This window comes from Thunnus albacares, chromosome 14 (assembly GCF_914725855.1).
Source record: "Thunnus albacares chromosome 14, fThuAlb1.1, whole genome shotgun sequence".
In the NCBI taxonomy this organism is placed as follows: Eukaryota; Metazoa; Chordata; class Actinopteri; order Scombriformes; family Scombridae; genus Thunnus; species Thunnus albacares.
Genome location: NC_058119.1, coordinates 12,845,943 through 12,863,876, shown reverse-complemented (window position 1 = coordinate 12,863,876; position 17,934 = coordinate 12,845,943). Strand labels below are relative to the sequence as shown.

The 17,934-nt window shown below is 37.7% G+C and overlaps 1 protein-coding gene across 2 annotated transcripts in view; it reads right to left on the bottom strand.

The window, feature by feature from the left end:
* eys (eyes shut homolog) overlaps window positions 1–17,934 on the bottom strand; it is a 171,832-nt gene that overhangs the window by 65,217 nt on the left and 88,681 nt on the right. For both annotated transcript variants that reach the window (XM_044372008.1, XM_044372009.1), the window contains 7 exons: window positions 14,937–15,033; window positions 14,313–14,420; window positions 12,694–12,839; window positions 5,718–5,889; window positions 5,272–5,350; window positions 4,610–4,809; window positions 199–323 (listed from right to left, as the gene is read on the bottom strand). In XM_044372008.1, coding sequence (XP_044227943.1) covers window positions 199–323; window positions 4,610–4,809; window positions 5,272–5,350; window positions 5,718–5,889; window positions 12,694–12,839; window positions 14,313–14,420; window positions 14,937–15,033 — 927 coding nt within the window. The remainder of the gene's footprint in view (window positions 1–198; window positions 324–4,609; window positions 4,810–5,271; window positions 5,351–5,717; window positions 5,890–12,693; window positions 12,840–14,312; window positions 14,421–14,936; window positions 15,034–17,934) is intronic.

Genomic DNA, 17,934 nt, shown 5'->3' with positions numbered 1-17,934 from the left:
GCGCAGTAAGAGAATGCAGCTTTCTTGTTAACTTCAAGTACTGTTTTGCCATCAAGGCTATGTCTTAGTAATCATGTTCATGAGAAACAAAGGTTTCCTGTAACAGGCCTTATAAAGGGAGAAAAAAAACAACAAAACAACTAATTTGCCTCATTTCAAAGTAAATTGAAAAGCTCACAGGATGTCTGAGTGACTCACCTGACCTGCAGTGGCAGACGTAGCTATTAATAAGATCTTGGCAAATGGCACCGTTGTGGCAGGGAGCTGAGCAACATTCGTTAACTTCCACTTCACAGAAATCCCCCATGAAACCTGGTGGACAGCTAAGAAAACATATCATACTTTAAAACTGTGAGGCTGTCTGCCAGCGCTGTCACTTCCTTCTTTCCTTCTTGCGGGTCTGACACACTGCATCCAAGAGCTGCTTGTTTTCATTTTGTCAAAACTTCAAAAAAGTTTGTGGTGGCTTCTTATTTAGGATTATATTATTTTAAACAGATGGAAATCGACATTTATGGAATTTTAAGAAACACAGCAGTGGGATCAGTGGGACTGATTGAAGCCAATAAGCTCCCATTTACCTACAGTAAGTATACTGAACAATATAATGTGGGGAACACAGGGAATCAATAAAACATCCCACTTACCCTTCAAATTGGCTCATTCATGCAGTATTATCTCTAAAATTTCCTGTTTAAAGAATTCAGTTTTCTCATACATAAGAAACTCATACATTCATTATTATATCAGTAAAACATGTGGATTAGAATTTAATTTTACTCATCTACAGTAACCTGTAGCCTTGATAGCTGCATTATCCACCCAGAGATGTAAAAAAGGAGGATTTGGGGTAAACATTCACAAAAGTTTCTTATAATCATTCTATGGGGACATTTCTATGGGGAAATGTGTCTTGTAACGCATATCAGTGTATCTAATGCACAGTGATCTTTTAATGACATTATAGTTCTATAGAATATTCATGTTTCTGCAACTGGGTATTGAATTTATAGTAAGTGATTACTGATCACACACACACACACACAGTGGGGTCCAAAAGTCTGAGACTACTTTCCCATTCAAATAATGAATGTTTATTGCATTATGCTTTACCTGAACAACTCAAGTCAGTAATGCACCAGTCGAACTTGCACACTATCAGCAAAATATTCATAATAAACCCACATCAACAGTCACGCACACATGTGGCAAAGTACTTTGCTCGCTCTGATACTAACAGGACATTTTCATTCAAGCTGAATGACATTCTGAGAAAACACTGTTCTGCGTAGTTATCAGATGATTTTGCCATTGCACTGCACTCCACAGAGGGCCCTGGGTGTTCAGAAACTATTGACTAAATTAACACGGTGCTCTGCGCGTTATTGGCATCAGTGTTAATTAAATTAATTACAAAAATCAGCCTAAATGTTTGGCATGCTAAACAATACAACAAAACAACACTTGAAGGATTATTTTGGGTGTGCATAAAAACCCCATTCAAACACGGTGGTGGTTTTGAAGTGAGGAACAACTACGCTTTGAGCAAAGAGAGATACCACTTGATTCTGCAGATGCCATCCCCAGTGGCTTTAAGTTTTGTGGAAGAGATTTTCCAGATGGACAATGAGCCTGATCATGCATCAAAGCTACCTTAGGCCACAGAGACCAAGCTCTGCTGACTTGCATGGATTTCTAATTCACACTCACCAGACCTCAAACCCACTGAACCTCTTTGGGAATATTTCAGAAAGGTACAGAAAATGCAAATTCTCACATCTACCAACGCCTGAATAAAATTCATGTTTCAGTAAGTGCTAACAAACTCTTGTTATATTCATGAAGCTCAAATTCCTCCTTGGGATTTTGACTTGTGTTGAAAACTTTGAGGTGCTGTTGATTTAATCACGTACAGTAACACCAAAACATCAGAAAACGGGCAAAAGGTTCCATGCATAATAACCTCTTAGCTGACCACCATTACAGAGAGGGAATGTGAGTGCTTTTGAGGCCATTTGCTGAACAGGTGCAGAATTGAAAGTGTACCACTTCACACATACTATGCTGATAAAACAACACTTTGTATTTCATGTTGTTTGGCCAAGAAATGGCATGACTGATTTTATGTTTTAGCCCATTTGTGAGTGTACTAGACTGACCAAACCGCTTCCAAAAATGTGTGGATGCACAAAACATTCTTGCTTCTCAAAAAAAATCTTTTAATGTGATTTTAAAGTAGTCACAGTCCATGTTGTAAATTTATGAAAGAGGCTTCTGCAGCAAAAACACAAAATTGGAAGCTGCTGTCACTCAGAAATTGACAGTCAAGTCTTTTCACTAACACTAGATGGACTAGCACTGGACTGGAGCTAAATCTGTATTAATATTTTCTGGTGGTGTATAATGTTTTATACATCAGCGGTGTGCACAGTATATCCACACTGAAATAAAGTGCAAAATTACTGGCTTTCCAGCTGTACCTCAAAGTCTTTAATTATGTCTGTGAATAAACATCAAATCAAACAACTGATTAATAATTCTACTAAATGAGGCCAACAAGCAGTTAATAATGCAACAAAACATTTATACAATATCCAGAACTGATCCCAATTCATTAAAAGGAATCTTCTGTTGTGGTGGAAAATGCACACAGTGCACAATCATCCTACTGCAGATCAGCCTAAAGGACATACTTAACAAGAAAATGTGTGTATGTGTGCAAATTTGTCCTCAGTGTACACATTTATCTGTAAACGCACAGCATCCACCATATTGCCTCTATGTAATATATACACACAAATAAGCCTACAATGAAGTGAATGCCATAAAAAATGCTGTGCTGAGGCAGTAGGCAGTCCACTACATCAATTTATAATGCTGTAAAGAGCAGCAACCTATTTGGAGTTGTGGAAGTCTTGGCGACATTAAACCACAACACTGATCATATAGCAGCACATCAGCATAAGGTTAGACAATGTAATTAACTGTAAGGCATCCAGGGGAGCTGCTGTGTCAAATCTGCACACTCTTACTACATACACCTTGTATTCAGATGCACTTCATCACTCAAGGGAGAACATGTCTGCAATTAAAAAGTCATGATGCACTTGCAACCAACCTAGGGGACTGCTACTGTATATGAGTGCACAGATATAGGGTACTGCAGCACTACTCTTGTGAGAGAGGATAAATTTTTAATTAGGGATGAGCAAAATTCCAAGGACACCAACACTTATTTTAAGAGAGGAAGATACAAATTCAGATTTTCAAATACTACAAAACTACCTGTGATTCTGCAACTACACTTAGCTCTGGCCCCCTTAGTTACTGCTGCCTTCCAGTCTTAAACATAACATATGCTTTTGTATGTTTACAAAAATAACAGTGGTGCATTTCTTTGTAAATTTTGAAACAATGGGCCCTTGATTTCACACAGAAATAGACAAAAGCTAGTTTCTCATTTAGAGCCATGACTGTTGATTTTGTCAGCTTAAAGAATGACTGTCGCTGGCAGAAATGATCAGCTGTAGCTAGCTTGCTAATTAAGCTACGATTAAAGGATAGGATCACAATTTTTCAAGTCTGTCTTAAAACAATAGTGAGGTGCCCAAATGAACATCAACACATGTTTTTCCTGCTGTAATCATTCCTCCTGTTCATACTGAACAAAGATCCCCTCAAAATGTGCTTACAGTGCAAGTGATGGGGGACAAAATCCACAGTCCTCCATTTGAAAAAAGAAAAAAAAAAAAAGTATTTACAAGTTTTGAAGATAATATGAAGATTCATCAGTCTGAGTTTGTCAAATAAAGTGGATATTTTCCACAGTTATAGACTTTTTAGTAAACATTTTTTTCTTTGTGTCTTGACTTATAATGTTTTCCTGTTCAGCTGCAGTGGAAGGATAGTACAAAAAAGAGGAAAGTTGGCACTGAAATGACTAACTTTGAAAGATATTGACTTGATTTGACTAATTTGGACAGCTGAAGCTTCATATTGGCTTCGGATAAACTTTTAAATACATTTCTGCAGGGAAGGAGGGCTACACTGTATTGCAAGTACATTATGAAGGGTTCTCTTAATGGCCAGCATGAACAGGAGGAATGATTACAACAAGAAAAACAATTTTCATTTGGGCACCTGACTGTTGATTTAAGACAGACTTTGTGAATCTATCCTTTGACATCTGCTCCATAATTTAATTTAAAACTCTGATATAGCAGTATCCAGTACCAGCTTCCACACAGTGAGGAAATACTAATGGATGTGCTTGATGCAAATGGGTTAGGGTTAGGGTTAGTTAGTTATTTTTTCAGTAATTTTAGTTTATTATGTGCTTCTTGGCCTTTGAAGTAACGCTTGGTTACCACTGTAGGTAGTAAGCTAGATAGCCAGATACCGTTGAATGTTCAGGGGAGGGGTCTAGTTTATGGTCAATTGGGAAATCAAACTGACAATGCGTGGTGCCTTAACATTTAAACTATCTGTCCAGGCAACAACCACATATGTTGTTTGAGTCAGATCATATTACTATGACTCCATCTAGGGACAATCTTTCAGTTCCATTTCATCAAAACAATAAAAGACTTTCAATAATGGACCAACTCACCTGCATGTAAAGTTTGATCCTTCACCGTCAAGGCAGGTTGCTCCATTGAAACACAGCGAGACGTTAAAAGCAGCCTCTTTGCAGACATCTATGTCATTCTCACAGCTTTTCCCAGTGTAGCCGTCCTGACAGAAGCATGCGTATTTATCAGTGAGATCCACACATGAGCCTCCGTTCAAACAGGGACTGGAAGCACAGTCCTGTAAATGAAGAGACATCAAATATACAGCAGTGAGCCGGTGTACCAAAAATATAGAACACTGTGACGACAAGAACAACAAAATGTATGATTTTACCATCTATAAATGTGGTTTTAAAAAAGGAGAATAATTTTGGATTAGAATGAATTATTAGTAGTTAAAAAGCAGATAACCAGATTATACATTCAACTAAATGCTCAAAGAAACCTTGTAAGCAACTCAATGTTTTATCTCTAGAGTGCAGCTGAAGCTGTTCTGGGTTTAAATCAATTAGGCATTAGACTAAGCAATTTCTTTTAATCAGGTATTTGTACAATGCTTACATGATCCTAGTAGTTCAATTGACTTATCTTCAAGAAAAATCAATAGAGTTAGTGATACCAAAGGCCACACAAAGATTACAAAACTCTCCTGACATTCCTCTTGAACACACAGCAGGTTTATTAATTAACCTCAACTCACATCAATGTTTGTTTCACATCTGATGCCGGTCCATCCTGGTTCACAGAGACAGAGGTATGAATATATTCCATCCTCACAGCTAAGAAGGACAAAACAGATTTGATTAATCAAACTGACTCATCTGAATCAACACTCAAAAATCATACTGTATAATATGAACTAAAAAGCATTAATACATGCAGGTCTTTTGCTGTACAGTCTATGCAAAATCCTTAGTGAGATATGTAATCTTTTGAATGAATGAATATTTTCCCCTTCAACAGAATTAATGACTATAATTTAGAGACCACTGAGACAACCTGTAAGTGCATCACATTAGCTTCTTACAACATGTGACATATGTCTTCACTCAATGTGCTGGCAAGGAGTGTAATTAAAAATAATTCCATGCCGTTTCTGCACAATTTACAGTGTTTCTGTCTTAAATGACGGAGAAAAACATGTACCTCCCATGAAGACAAGGTGCTGACAAGCAATCATCAATGTTGGTCTCGCAGTTGAGCCCAATGAAGCCATCAGGACACAAGCAGTGGTATCGATTAGGTGCATCGATACATCTCCCACTATTTTGGCATGGGTTTGAAATGCACTCATCAATGTTAACCTCACACCATGCCCCTAGGAAATGAAGCATATTTTAGTAAGACATTACATATTTAACAACTTAATAGGGTAATTTTACTACTTCAGTGCTCAAACACTTTATTAAGAGACAGATTAAAAAAAACTATTAAGGCAAGGCAAGTTTATTTGTACAGCACGTTTCTACAACAAAGCAATTCAAAGTGCTTTAAAACATAGAAGGCATCAAGATAAAATGCAAAAGATTATAATGGGATGTATAGCTGCTGCTGGACAATGTTTGGTTCCTCTGTCAGGTTTCCTCTGTCAAACTAAACAAACAACACGAGCGTCTAACTGAGAGTAACTTCACTATGAAACAACACTGCAACTCTATTTTGGATCTCTGGAGATATCACTGCGCATGCTCAGGGACATGGTCCCATGTTTACACTGCTTTGTTAGTTTGACAAGCAGAAAGGAATAAACAACTGTTTACTGCATTGAGGGAATATGGTGACAAAATGTGTCAGCATGGCACTTTTATGTGTTTTTAATAGTTTTTTGGATGCAATGGAGTTAGTTCTATGGCACAGATATTTTACACTGTGGCTACACAGACTTGTAAATTCATAGTTGTTTTGTGTCTTTTTAATGGGGTTTGTTGATAAAAAAAAGATCACAAAACGCCAGCTTTATCCTTTAACAGTAACCATGGGATATATATATGCCCTTGTCAAGCTAGGTAATGATTATCTGCAAAACTGTATATCCCATCGACGATGTAAACTGCTTTGTCAGCATCATTCGTTATTTTCAATAGATCTAAAGAAAGTGTTTCACATCCAGGTCACACTGCTTACTAGGCAACTGTTTTTCAACCATTCATTCTTTTTGCTATCAGTATGTTTTTTTTTTTAAAACTGCATTGTAACTATGACCTTCACCATAAGTAATTCAGATTCTTAAGCCAGGAATATCATACTGCAGCTTTGGTGTCTTCAAGCTATCTTGATTCATTTGAAGCTGCACAAGGACATATTTTTTATGTTTAAAAAAGTCACAAATCTGGTTGCATTAAAGAGTATCCCATCCATTCAAACTGAGATCCTTTTTGTCCTGTTAAAGGAAATCCAGGTGTCTGGTCTCTACATTTTTATTTTTTATATCTGATTTATTTATGGAATCTTCAACAAAGATTTTCACACATTCACACATATATCCTTGTATATATGACCGAATGATGGAGTAAAAATTAACAGAGGTAGTAATGATACTACGACACAAGGGTAATATCAACAATAATAATAAACATTTAAAAAAACACAAATAATAAAAACAAAACATAAGAATACATCAAATCTACAAGACATTTTGGAGACAACCTACTAGACACACTGTGTTCTCCTTGCATGTGATAGGTCTGTACAGTTTTCTATCCACATAGAGTGATGAATCAAAACTTAAGGAACAATCCTGGTTTTAGTCCAGTAACTACAAATAGTGAAATCTTTACATTATTTCCAACCATTTTCCAAATGATATACTGGAAAACATACAATGATATGATATGAAATGCAAAGACTTTATGCAACAAAATGCACCACAGTGAATAATTCAACACTTTCATGAGAAATACTGTGTGATTCTAGCATGATCTGACTTATAATAACTGGTTGTTATTTGTCAAAAAGTATTGCATTGATCTAGTCAGCAAACTGAATCCAAGGGGCAAATAATAGGCAAACCTGACTGTTGTGAAAATGATAATGTGAATTAATTTCTTAGTGGTTGCTGTTCAGCAGATGAGTTTTTTGTAGATGGATTGCTATCTCAAGTTAGTTTCAAATTGCTGCAAAATAACTCAAAAAGAAAAACTTGCAGTTGATAGACTCTAAATTGCAAAACCACCAGTATGGTCCTGTAAGAGCAAGATACTGTCTCCCTAACAGCAGCAAGCACACTGTCCAGATAAAGCTGCCTCACCAGCATGACATGTTTTTCCTCTCTGGTCTCTTTAGTAACCTTTGATATAAAGTGATCACAGACTCACATGAGTGTGTTGTGTGCAGTCCAGCGGCATTTCGTTAAAGGATTTTTGGCTTCTGTAGCTCCAGTTGAACCTAAAGTTACTTCTTGCTCACATAATATTGTTCTATTACTGGCAACAAATCTCTGATGTTTCCAATGAAAAAGATTTGCTATGAGACACATAATGCAAAGTGGCGTTCACTTGTGTCTCACGAATCTGTTTGACATTTCATTAGTTATTACACACAGAAACAATCTTTAGGTTCTTGCCAGACATTTTATTGGCAAAACAGTTGACAGCTGGGAAATTGAAAAAATAATTGAAAGATTAATCACCAATGAAAATAATATTTAGTTATTTTTTTGCATTATTTTTAAGACTTATTTAGACATCTTCAGTCTAAACCTGTAATAACAGTAAAAACTAGTCTGCCTTTAATTGATAACTGATAAGAGCTGATAAGAAAAACAAACTTATGAGAGGCAAGTTATTGTATAAATAATAATGATTATGAAATTGAATTGTTCCTACAGTATTGAATCAAATATTAATATAAAGATGTATGACATGTCCGGGTCAGTTTACCCAAATTCTGAAATTTCTCTCTCCATACCAACATACTGGAGGTGAAGAAATTTCAATAAACAGTTATCCTGGTTATGTTGAATAATCCACAAAAAACGCTGTCAGCAGTTTTCATAGGGATTACAATATGTCTTCAACCTGTTCAGTGAGCTCTGTGGATTTTGCCTCTTGAAATACTTTATAATTTTTGTAATTTTTCACTGCTGTGAGCGCCACAAACAAAATTCCAGTCACCTCCACACTGGGATGAAGGCAGAAAACTCACAGATGGAAGTCTGAAAACCTGTCCAAATAAAACCAGAGCTATTTGCCTAGCTATGCACCAGTGAAGCAAAGTTTGAAAACATGGGTTTTTTTGTAATTTGGGTGAACTGACACTTTTAAACTTTTAAATCACTTTAAACATATCTAAAAAAAAAAAAAAAAAAAAAAACAATTAACAAGATTAATTATTGATCACAAATAGCAAGCTGGAAAAAGTGTGTAATGCATTAATTACATGTACAAGTATACATACTGTATATACTGTAGACAGCTCACTAAAAGAATGTACAGTAGAGTATGCTGCAACATCAGTTGGCCCTTCTAATTTTCCTAAAAGGGCTCAGTGACATGCAGCACTAAATTGATGGAAAAGTGTGTCACATACTGCAAGTACTGTAGCTACTTACAGCTGTATACATTGCCATGTATACTTAGGCACAATCCTGCATGCCAATTGTACTGCACTAGTGAATTATACTCAAAACAACTTATATCTTCACTGCCCATCAGAAGCATTTACGATCAGTCTGAAGATTCTCTAAGTAAGTCAGCTTTTTGATGATATTCATTATTTATGCAGACCTCACAAAAATAGCAACAAGATCACAGAAAAAAATGAAGGGGAGGAGAGAGATCAAGCTGTGAAGGAAATACCAGATAACAGAAACTGTCAAAATGAGTCTCCCTCCTGCCAACAAATCAGAACACAAGTTCTGATTCAACACACTGATGACTGTTTATAATAGTCTAAATTATAGCAGGTACTGCATCAGTGAGATCAATAGAAATCATTACTTTTGCAGAGGAATTAAAAATAAATGAATGGGTGATAGTTAATTCTTCAACAGGGCATTGTTGAGATGTTTTTTTAACCAAAGTGGTAAAAAGATTATTTACTAACCCCAAAAATCTGACACTTCCAGGAAGCTAGAGAGATGAGAAATGATGACTGACCCATATCATTTGGTTAGCTTTACGTCTGTGGGCTGCGACAGATGTAAACTAACACAGTGACGACGGGAGCAAGAATTTATTTATTGCCTCCTCTGTTTTATCATGAAAGAGGATCAATAAACTGTCTTAAGTGTACAGAACATCTATCATGCTCTCTCATTATAGGAACTAAAGTGATTCCTTTCTTGTGTCAAGCTGATAACTTGTTTTTATTTAGCCAAAAGGAAAACTATACAGACACTGAGAAATTCACAGTTTATGACCACAAAGGTTGCAAAAAATCCTTGATACACAAAGTTACGATACAGGGTTGCAATAAAAAAATGAACCATGGATAATGTAAGTAATAAGTGAAAAATTATAGTATTGTTTAAAAAGGAAAATATGTTGTTCCCTCACATTTCTATTTCACATCATCCATACACTGATGCTGACAATAAAATACACTCATGTATCTAGATGTTATTTAAGTCACAAGAGACTTCAGGATGTGGGCTGGTGTTTTACATGTTATGAGGATGGTACATAAATGGAACTTCAAAAAGCTTTAAAAATCCTTACACTTACTAAGATGAACAAAACACCATTAATATTGCATAATATGAATGACTGCAAAGAATCCTGCTTGTTCAATATAAATAAATGACAGATTAGTGAGAGAAGAAACCAAGAGAACTGAATTGTGACAAGTCCTTCAAACATAAACTGTTATCTTGACACATGCTGATACTGTACTTCTGTTTCTGAAAATATAATTTATAAAGTACAAGTAGTAAGCCCTAATAACACATGTATTATTCATTCTGTCTCACAAAAGCGACAACTGCCTTGAACCTCAATCGATCCACTTAAAAAAAAAAAATCAATTGAATATATGAAAACATTAAAACAAAATATACGCTACATTCCTAAAGCAACAGACCTCTACAGATGCTCAGCGGAAAAGATGAAAATAATCACTAAATTTTATTTATCAAGTTGACCGAGCAAAAGGCAGAAACAGCACTGCGAAGGCCAGAACATCATCATCCAACAATGTGCTGACTGAGGCCACTGCAACAATGTGCTGATTGCACTGTACTATCACTCAAGGGAACATGCTCCTTAATGATGGGTGAAGAAGAGAAAACAGAAGGTGACGAATCGTGTGCTTAAACCGTGATTTATATAAACAAGATCACCCATTAATCATGTCAGTGTAATGACTTCTGACCTCAGTGCAGAACACAGCTCCTGTGTACTGTATAGCTAAATAATACATTGCAGGGCCGTTTAAACAAAACACCCTAAATAATGATCAGACAGCTGAGATCTACACAGCTGCCAAGACTGTCTTACAGTGTGAGATAAACAATTTTTATAGTGCCAATATGACACATGGAGAACAAAATGCATACCAAAAACACAAAGCAAAATTATATCCGATTAGGTGAGGGTCATAACTTCAGACTGTTATTGAACACCTGACTTGCTATGAAGTGAGGAGCAAGATAAAAAGATAAAGCACAAGATACAAAAATGTGCTTGTTTAATCTTAATATCTACTCTCTAAATGGGTCGTACAGACTTATAAAAGGTACAAAATGATGATAAAAGCTGTCGGACGTGTCGGAAATACGAATGAAACATTCAATCGTTTAATGCTTAAACATGTTACATTGTAAAAAGCTTAAAAATATCCATCAATTTAGAAAAGAGAGGGTCATATTCAGAGCCTTTAGACAACGTTTTAGCTGTTGTTAGAAGGGCTGTATGAAGACACACAGAAACCTGCAGATTTAGTGAAAGAGCAGAACATAAAGATGCACAGGCTGACTCACTAACCAACAACCAGGGGAAAAAAAATCCAATATGGAGGTGGAAATGAAGTGTCATTATAGCTCAATCACATCCACGAGAGTAAGCAGATATAGCACTGGACTGATTTATTAGTAAGCAGCTTCAACTGTTACAGTCAGAATGAGTTTTGGCATTCGATATGCAAAAAACCCCCCCAAAAAAACCTTGACTTCCCTCATGGCTGAAGCAAATAATATGATAATACCATCGAGTGACACAACGAGTTACAGTATTTCGGTGATAGAAGAGATGACACGTCATACCATCAAAGCAGAATAACATTTCAATCAGTTCCAATCAGACTGCAAATACATGATGTGATGAATCACCCTAAGATGACAAATTCAGTATTAAACCAGAAAATATCAAGAAAATACACACAGCTAGTAGAACTCTGTAGCCATTTGTGTTTTTGTGAAAAGTTTCAATGCTGTTACACGTGTTCCTACGGCAAATATTTTGTATGAGTTCTAGTTGGTTTGAGCCAATCCAAACTGTATTCTCTGGCCGCTTGCTCTCTTGGGGAACCCTGTTTCCTCAGATGAGCTTAGAGCAACAGAAAAAGTAATGACTTGTACTATGCTGTGCGTAGGCCTAATAATAAAAGCTGCTTCTGTGGGAATTGGGCCATGCGTGTCAGGTTCTGCTCTCCAGAGTAGCAATACCTCAGAGATTTCCCCCCTCTCTCAACTGGGGAAGGATAAATTGATGATACAGTGTGGAAGACAAATGAAATTAATCTTCCCAGTACCTGACAGGCATCGGCTTTAGATAGTGCATACACACACACACACACACACAAGCACACACACACACAGACGCGCACTAAAATAGCTCGATACCCGTCTGGGTGGAAAATAAGACAAATGGAGTGAAGTAAAACAACAATAGCGTTCTGAGACTAAAGAGGCTGACGAAATGAAATAAAGGCAACTAACAGACACTGAGAAGTTTTCATCAGATAAAACAGGTGACATGAATTTATCTCTTGTTAGCTTTACTGAAAAGCAGGCACTGTATCTTGCAGAGGCAGGTGGGCTAATTAAAAGCAAGCATTGTGGAGCAGTTTTTTACACTAAGCCAGATCTGTGTCAGAGTTGCCTCAATAGCGAGCGGCCGCAGCAGTCATGATAAGCTTTTTAGACTCTCATATTGATCTTCATGTCACCTAAGGGCAAAAGAGCTACCTGAGTATCCAGGGCGACAGACACACTTGAAGCCCCCGGGCTTGTTGATACAGATGCCCTCGTGTAAGCAAGGTGAAACTTCACACTCATTCACATCCAGGTCACAGAGCGTTCCAAAATAACCAGGAGGGCAAACGCAGTGGAACCTGAGGAAGATGTGATAACACTCAATCAGTAAGGAATAAGGCGAAATCCAGTAAAGACCAATGTGACAAACAGTAATTACAGCAGACTTTTAAGCTTAGTTCTCCACCCTTAAAATAAACAGAATGATTTTTTTTTTCCATGCACACATTTTTCACACTCTTGCAGAAACAATGTTCGGTTGAATTAATTGGGGAAAACGGCGCTCGAGACAAACTGAAGCGCAAGTTCTCAAACTGACCGACAGCTCCTTACACAAAGTTTAACAATATGACGGCAATTAAGTTTCCCACTGTGTAACTTAATTTGAATTATGTTTGATGACTTATTACTGAGGGTAGGAGTCTAGTATGTCCAATAATGTGGTTTACTCAGTTCAAATCCGTCTCCCCCGGCTGCCGTTGGGTCTAATATCCCTCGACCACACACCTTTGAGGAGATGCTTATCCTGTTTATAGGCAAACATGTAATTAGACACCTTTTTGCTAAAATCCAAATTATATTTTTAATAAGTAAAGCATCATTTTTCATCAGTAAACCAGTAACATTACATCTAATGTGGCATGTGGCATAACAGAACTGTGCTGCCTAATTATGTAAATTCTAAAGGCTTGACTGTGTGAGACATTATTGTGACAAAAATTAACCCTTTCTTTATTGCAATCTAGTACAGTCCATCTATGCCTACTATCACTCTGCTAGTGAGCTAATTAAAACTTAGAACCAGATCAGATGTATTACATTATTCCACAAAGCCTCTATATACATTGATGAGAGGACACTGTGTGACCCTTTTATAAATAACTTAAGTGAAAGGATGAGTGCATATAAGGCAGCAAGGGCTCAGTGAGTATACTGTCTGATTCATCACCATAGTACAGATGGACTTGTTCAGCTTGTTGGGTCAGGGAGATGGAGATAGCGGCACATGTAGTGCTTGTGGTGAGCAGCGAGGTTAAAACACACCTGATGTGAACTCCCTGGACTGTGCAATCAGGGGAACGCTCTGAGCAGGGCCAGGTCACATGAGAGCGAAATCATGACGGGAGACAAACTGGAGACAAACCATTTAGGACTCAAATTGGCCCTGGGACTTCTCTACCCATCTGTCCGACTAAGCCTAGAAGCCCCGGGGCTCCCATTAAGCACAGCAGAGAGAAGCACCAGTGGAGTAAAGCCCAATCTAGATACATGATGTGTTCCTGCTGAATTTGCTCTCTGTCTTTAGAATAGCAGCTTATGTGTGTCAAGGATGAAGACAGGCTTGTTATATAAACTGGAACACTTTGAAGAAGAACACCACAACCTTGTGTGTTTTCTTTAGAGAACGATTTTGTTCATTCGCCTTTCAAAACAAACTCGGGAAATTAAGTCTGCCTGGCCTTTACTGATATGTGCCATTTTTAGTAAAGTGCACAGTGAATAAAGGCTAAGGTGCAAAAGTGAAGCAAAAAAGGAGTTTTATTCATTCTTACTTGTTCACAAGGTCTTGACAAACACCACCGTGGAGGCAAGGGTTTGAGGCGCACTCATTGATGTCTTCCTCGCAGCGAAGGCCAGAAAATCCCATCTTACAATCACAGCTGGAAGAGAAAAATCATTAATATTGATATTTTGCCTCACATGGAAAATAGAAGATCTATCTGTTTCCTACTGGCACACGAACAGAGTGAAAAAAAATCAATAGGAATTTAATGATATTAATTACACATCATTTAGTCTGATTGCACATACAGTACAGTACCATAGGTCTGTTTAACTGAAGCTAAAGCCAGAATGTGTAATGCATGACGGGAGCAATTAAGGCAGATTTTTTTTTTTCCTTTTTGGAGACTGTTAACAATTTTTCAACATGAAATGGTACATAACTAAATCCATAAAATAAATTTGGAGACGGGGCATGAGCTCAGAACAAATCTATTATCTCAGGCTAATCTGCTATCAAAATTACAGTAGAATGACCTGAAACCTGTGCAGGAATGAAGGCTGCTGGTACTGATATTTTGGATCCACTAATATTTAGAATCCAGAGCAAGAAAGTCAGACATTTTCCTGCCTCTTAAGAAATGAAAAGCTGGTTATGGATAACACTCTTTTACCTGTAACTGTTGACCCCGTCCACACAGTCACCCTGGTTTTGGCATGGATTTGAGCTGCACTCATTGGTGTCAATTTCACACCAACTTCCTTCAAATCCTGAAAGATAGATGAGATGGTCATGGATCAGCAAGCCCCACTACATCCTGAAAACGTCAGGACCGATGATAACAAAGGCCCCAGTGAATGCCATTTTAATGGAACTAGTAGCCCCTGTAGCATATCTCATCTTCCAGCTCTCAGCACTCACTGTTTCCCCTCTGAGAGTGTGTAAGTCTAATAATACTTTAGTGCCACAGACAGATTGGGCTGAGGGTTAGTGGTTTGGGGTTTGGGAGGTGTGTGTCTGTGTGCGCGACTGTGTGTATGTGTCTGTGTGTGTGAGAGAAAGGGAGTGAGTAGGGGGACATCTTGTTAAGTTACGGTAAGAGAGAGAGGCTAAGCCCAAGAGCTCTTTTGCCCTTGTTCATTAGGGGGTTGAGGGGCAGGATGGCTAAGCAGATCAGCATGGATGTTTTGTTGTACTTTTGAAGGCAGCCTGGGAGCTTGTAATGTTCTGCCTGTCGAACGTATTCCTCTGGTGCTTGGTCTTGGTCTGGTCCATAAGATGGGTTTTTCTGTCAAACTACATGACTTATATTTATGATACACACATTAATGAATGAAAAATAATCAATAAACCCCTGATGTACCATTGAGTTCCAGTCTTCAGTGACTGTTTCTGCCATTCCAGTTGTCATGGTATGAGCAATGACACAGCGACACCATTTAGTGTATAATACTACCATCAAACTCCTTTCAAACTCTAAACACAGTCTACTACTGCGTTGTCCCCGCAGAGCACCATCTGCCACGCATAATTAAAAGGGATACAAACCTGTTCCAAAGGGTTAATAAAAGTAGTTTATAATGAGCATTAGTGCTGCTATTGTTTTCCTTGTCTCATTATGTTACTCCTGCTGCTTCAAGTTAGAGTTATATATTTTTGAACCACAGTTTAAAGGGTTTGCTTCGTCTAGCTGTTAATTCAGAGATGCAAGATGTTTAACACAAAATGTGGTAGCTGAAAATGATGTCTGAGACAAGCAGTCTCATGCAGTTAAATCTTGCAAATGTGAAACCTTTCGAAGTGGTTCAATGTGAAGAAATATATAGAAAATAATATTACATGATACTTTTTAAGGTATTTGTACCATGTATTAGTCATTATTAATTTTTTCCTGTTTCTTAAGGTAACTATAGAAGTATGAGGTTCACCTGTATGTAATGCTACAAAGAATCAGTATATAAAACTCTGTAAAAGCAACAGCAATTTTTATCATTTCAGTGCTTTCAATATCTAGTGTGCAGAACAGATGGCAGACAATTATATAGATAATAAATCTAAATGCACAAAGATGCAATTGTTATTTAGTGAGATGAAGCTCGGCTGGTGACTGATTGTTAAGTATTGTTGAATAGCAAATGTCTATAAATGAAGTACTCCATCACTGCACGTTTTTAATCAGCTGAATAAACTGTATTGTATATCATTATGTTTAAAATGAAGAATGACATTTTTAAATACAACTGGAGCGATAATATTGGAAAAAAAAAGGTACGACAGTGACAATGACACAGCTTTGTGCATCTTGGGACGTAAGAATGAGAGGGAATCCATAAGACCACAGAGAGCACAGAGCATGTGGTGAATTATGGGACAGCACAGGTTTCCCAAGCTGGGCTGTCAGTCAAAGCAATGGTGGAGCACCTCGGGGACTATTTCGAATGTCACCGCAATGTAATGTATCTTCTGCCACTGAGCAGTGACTGGAGGCTTCTCTTTGACAGAGTACAGAGAGGGATACCCAAGGCGCGAGCTCACGTAGTCATTCCATCATCTGGCAGGAGCTACAGTATGTGATCACTGCTCCTGCCAGTGAATGTCTCCAAGGAGAAGAAATTGTGGGTAATCCCCAGTGGATAGTGAACTAACTTTGATGGACGCTTCAATTGAAATATGAGTGATGTCTTCATTTTGAGAATGCGAATTTGATTTGGACTGCTACATTTGTGGCTGTAGTCTCCTTATCAAAGTTGCTGTCAGTCTGATATAACAGTTGCTAAAAGGGGATTCATTTGAAATTCTATTGCCTACTGCTTGTGTAATATCGATTATGGTCTTTGTCTGTGGTGTCATCTGTGTGCTGTCATACATCAAGTCTCAGACATCACTGATTGGTGAATGTGTGGATTATTTTCATGCTGAAACCAAAATGCATCACCATTCCAGGTGTCTGTCAGCAACTTGACGTTGCTTTCTGAACTTCGAAGATACATTTTGATATTTACGGTAATTGCTGTGGGTCTATCTGGCCAATCAGTGCATTATTTTAAATTACACAACATAGTGCACAAATGCAACTTACCACTTCTTTAAAGTTGGTCTGTAGGTGTGTCTCTGACCTCTACTGTAATCATAACACCATCATCAGGACAATCAGTGTCCTTTTTTTCAAATCAAGCACTCAAAAAAAGTCAAAATCTAATGGGGCAGATGGAGTTTAGTGAGCCCAATCAAGCTCTCGAGATAAGAAAGATTAGCTTTTATTGTCTCCTTTAGGAGAAATTTGTCTTAGGCATTTCAGAGAACACAGGTGACACAGCAGCATAGAGCGTCTCCATATACACACAATACATATCCATATACATGCACAATCAAACTACAGTTAACATGCAGTATCACACACAGATCCCCCCCCCCAATCTCTTACTATTCAGTAGTTTGATTGATAGTAGAACTCAGTACAATTTATACCTATTCAGCTTACAGTTTTGTAACCTGTACCTTCTGCCCGAAGGCATCAGCTCATTGTGAAGGATTTGGTTTGGGTCACAGATGATTTTAAGGCCCTGCCTCCTCACTGTCTCCTCAAATATCTGGAGAGAAGATGGGGGTAGCATGCAAATGATTTTTCCAGCCCTTCCAGCCCCAGGTTTTGGAGTTATGATTTGAGTTTA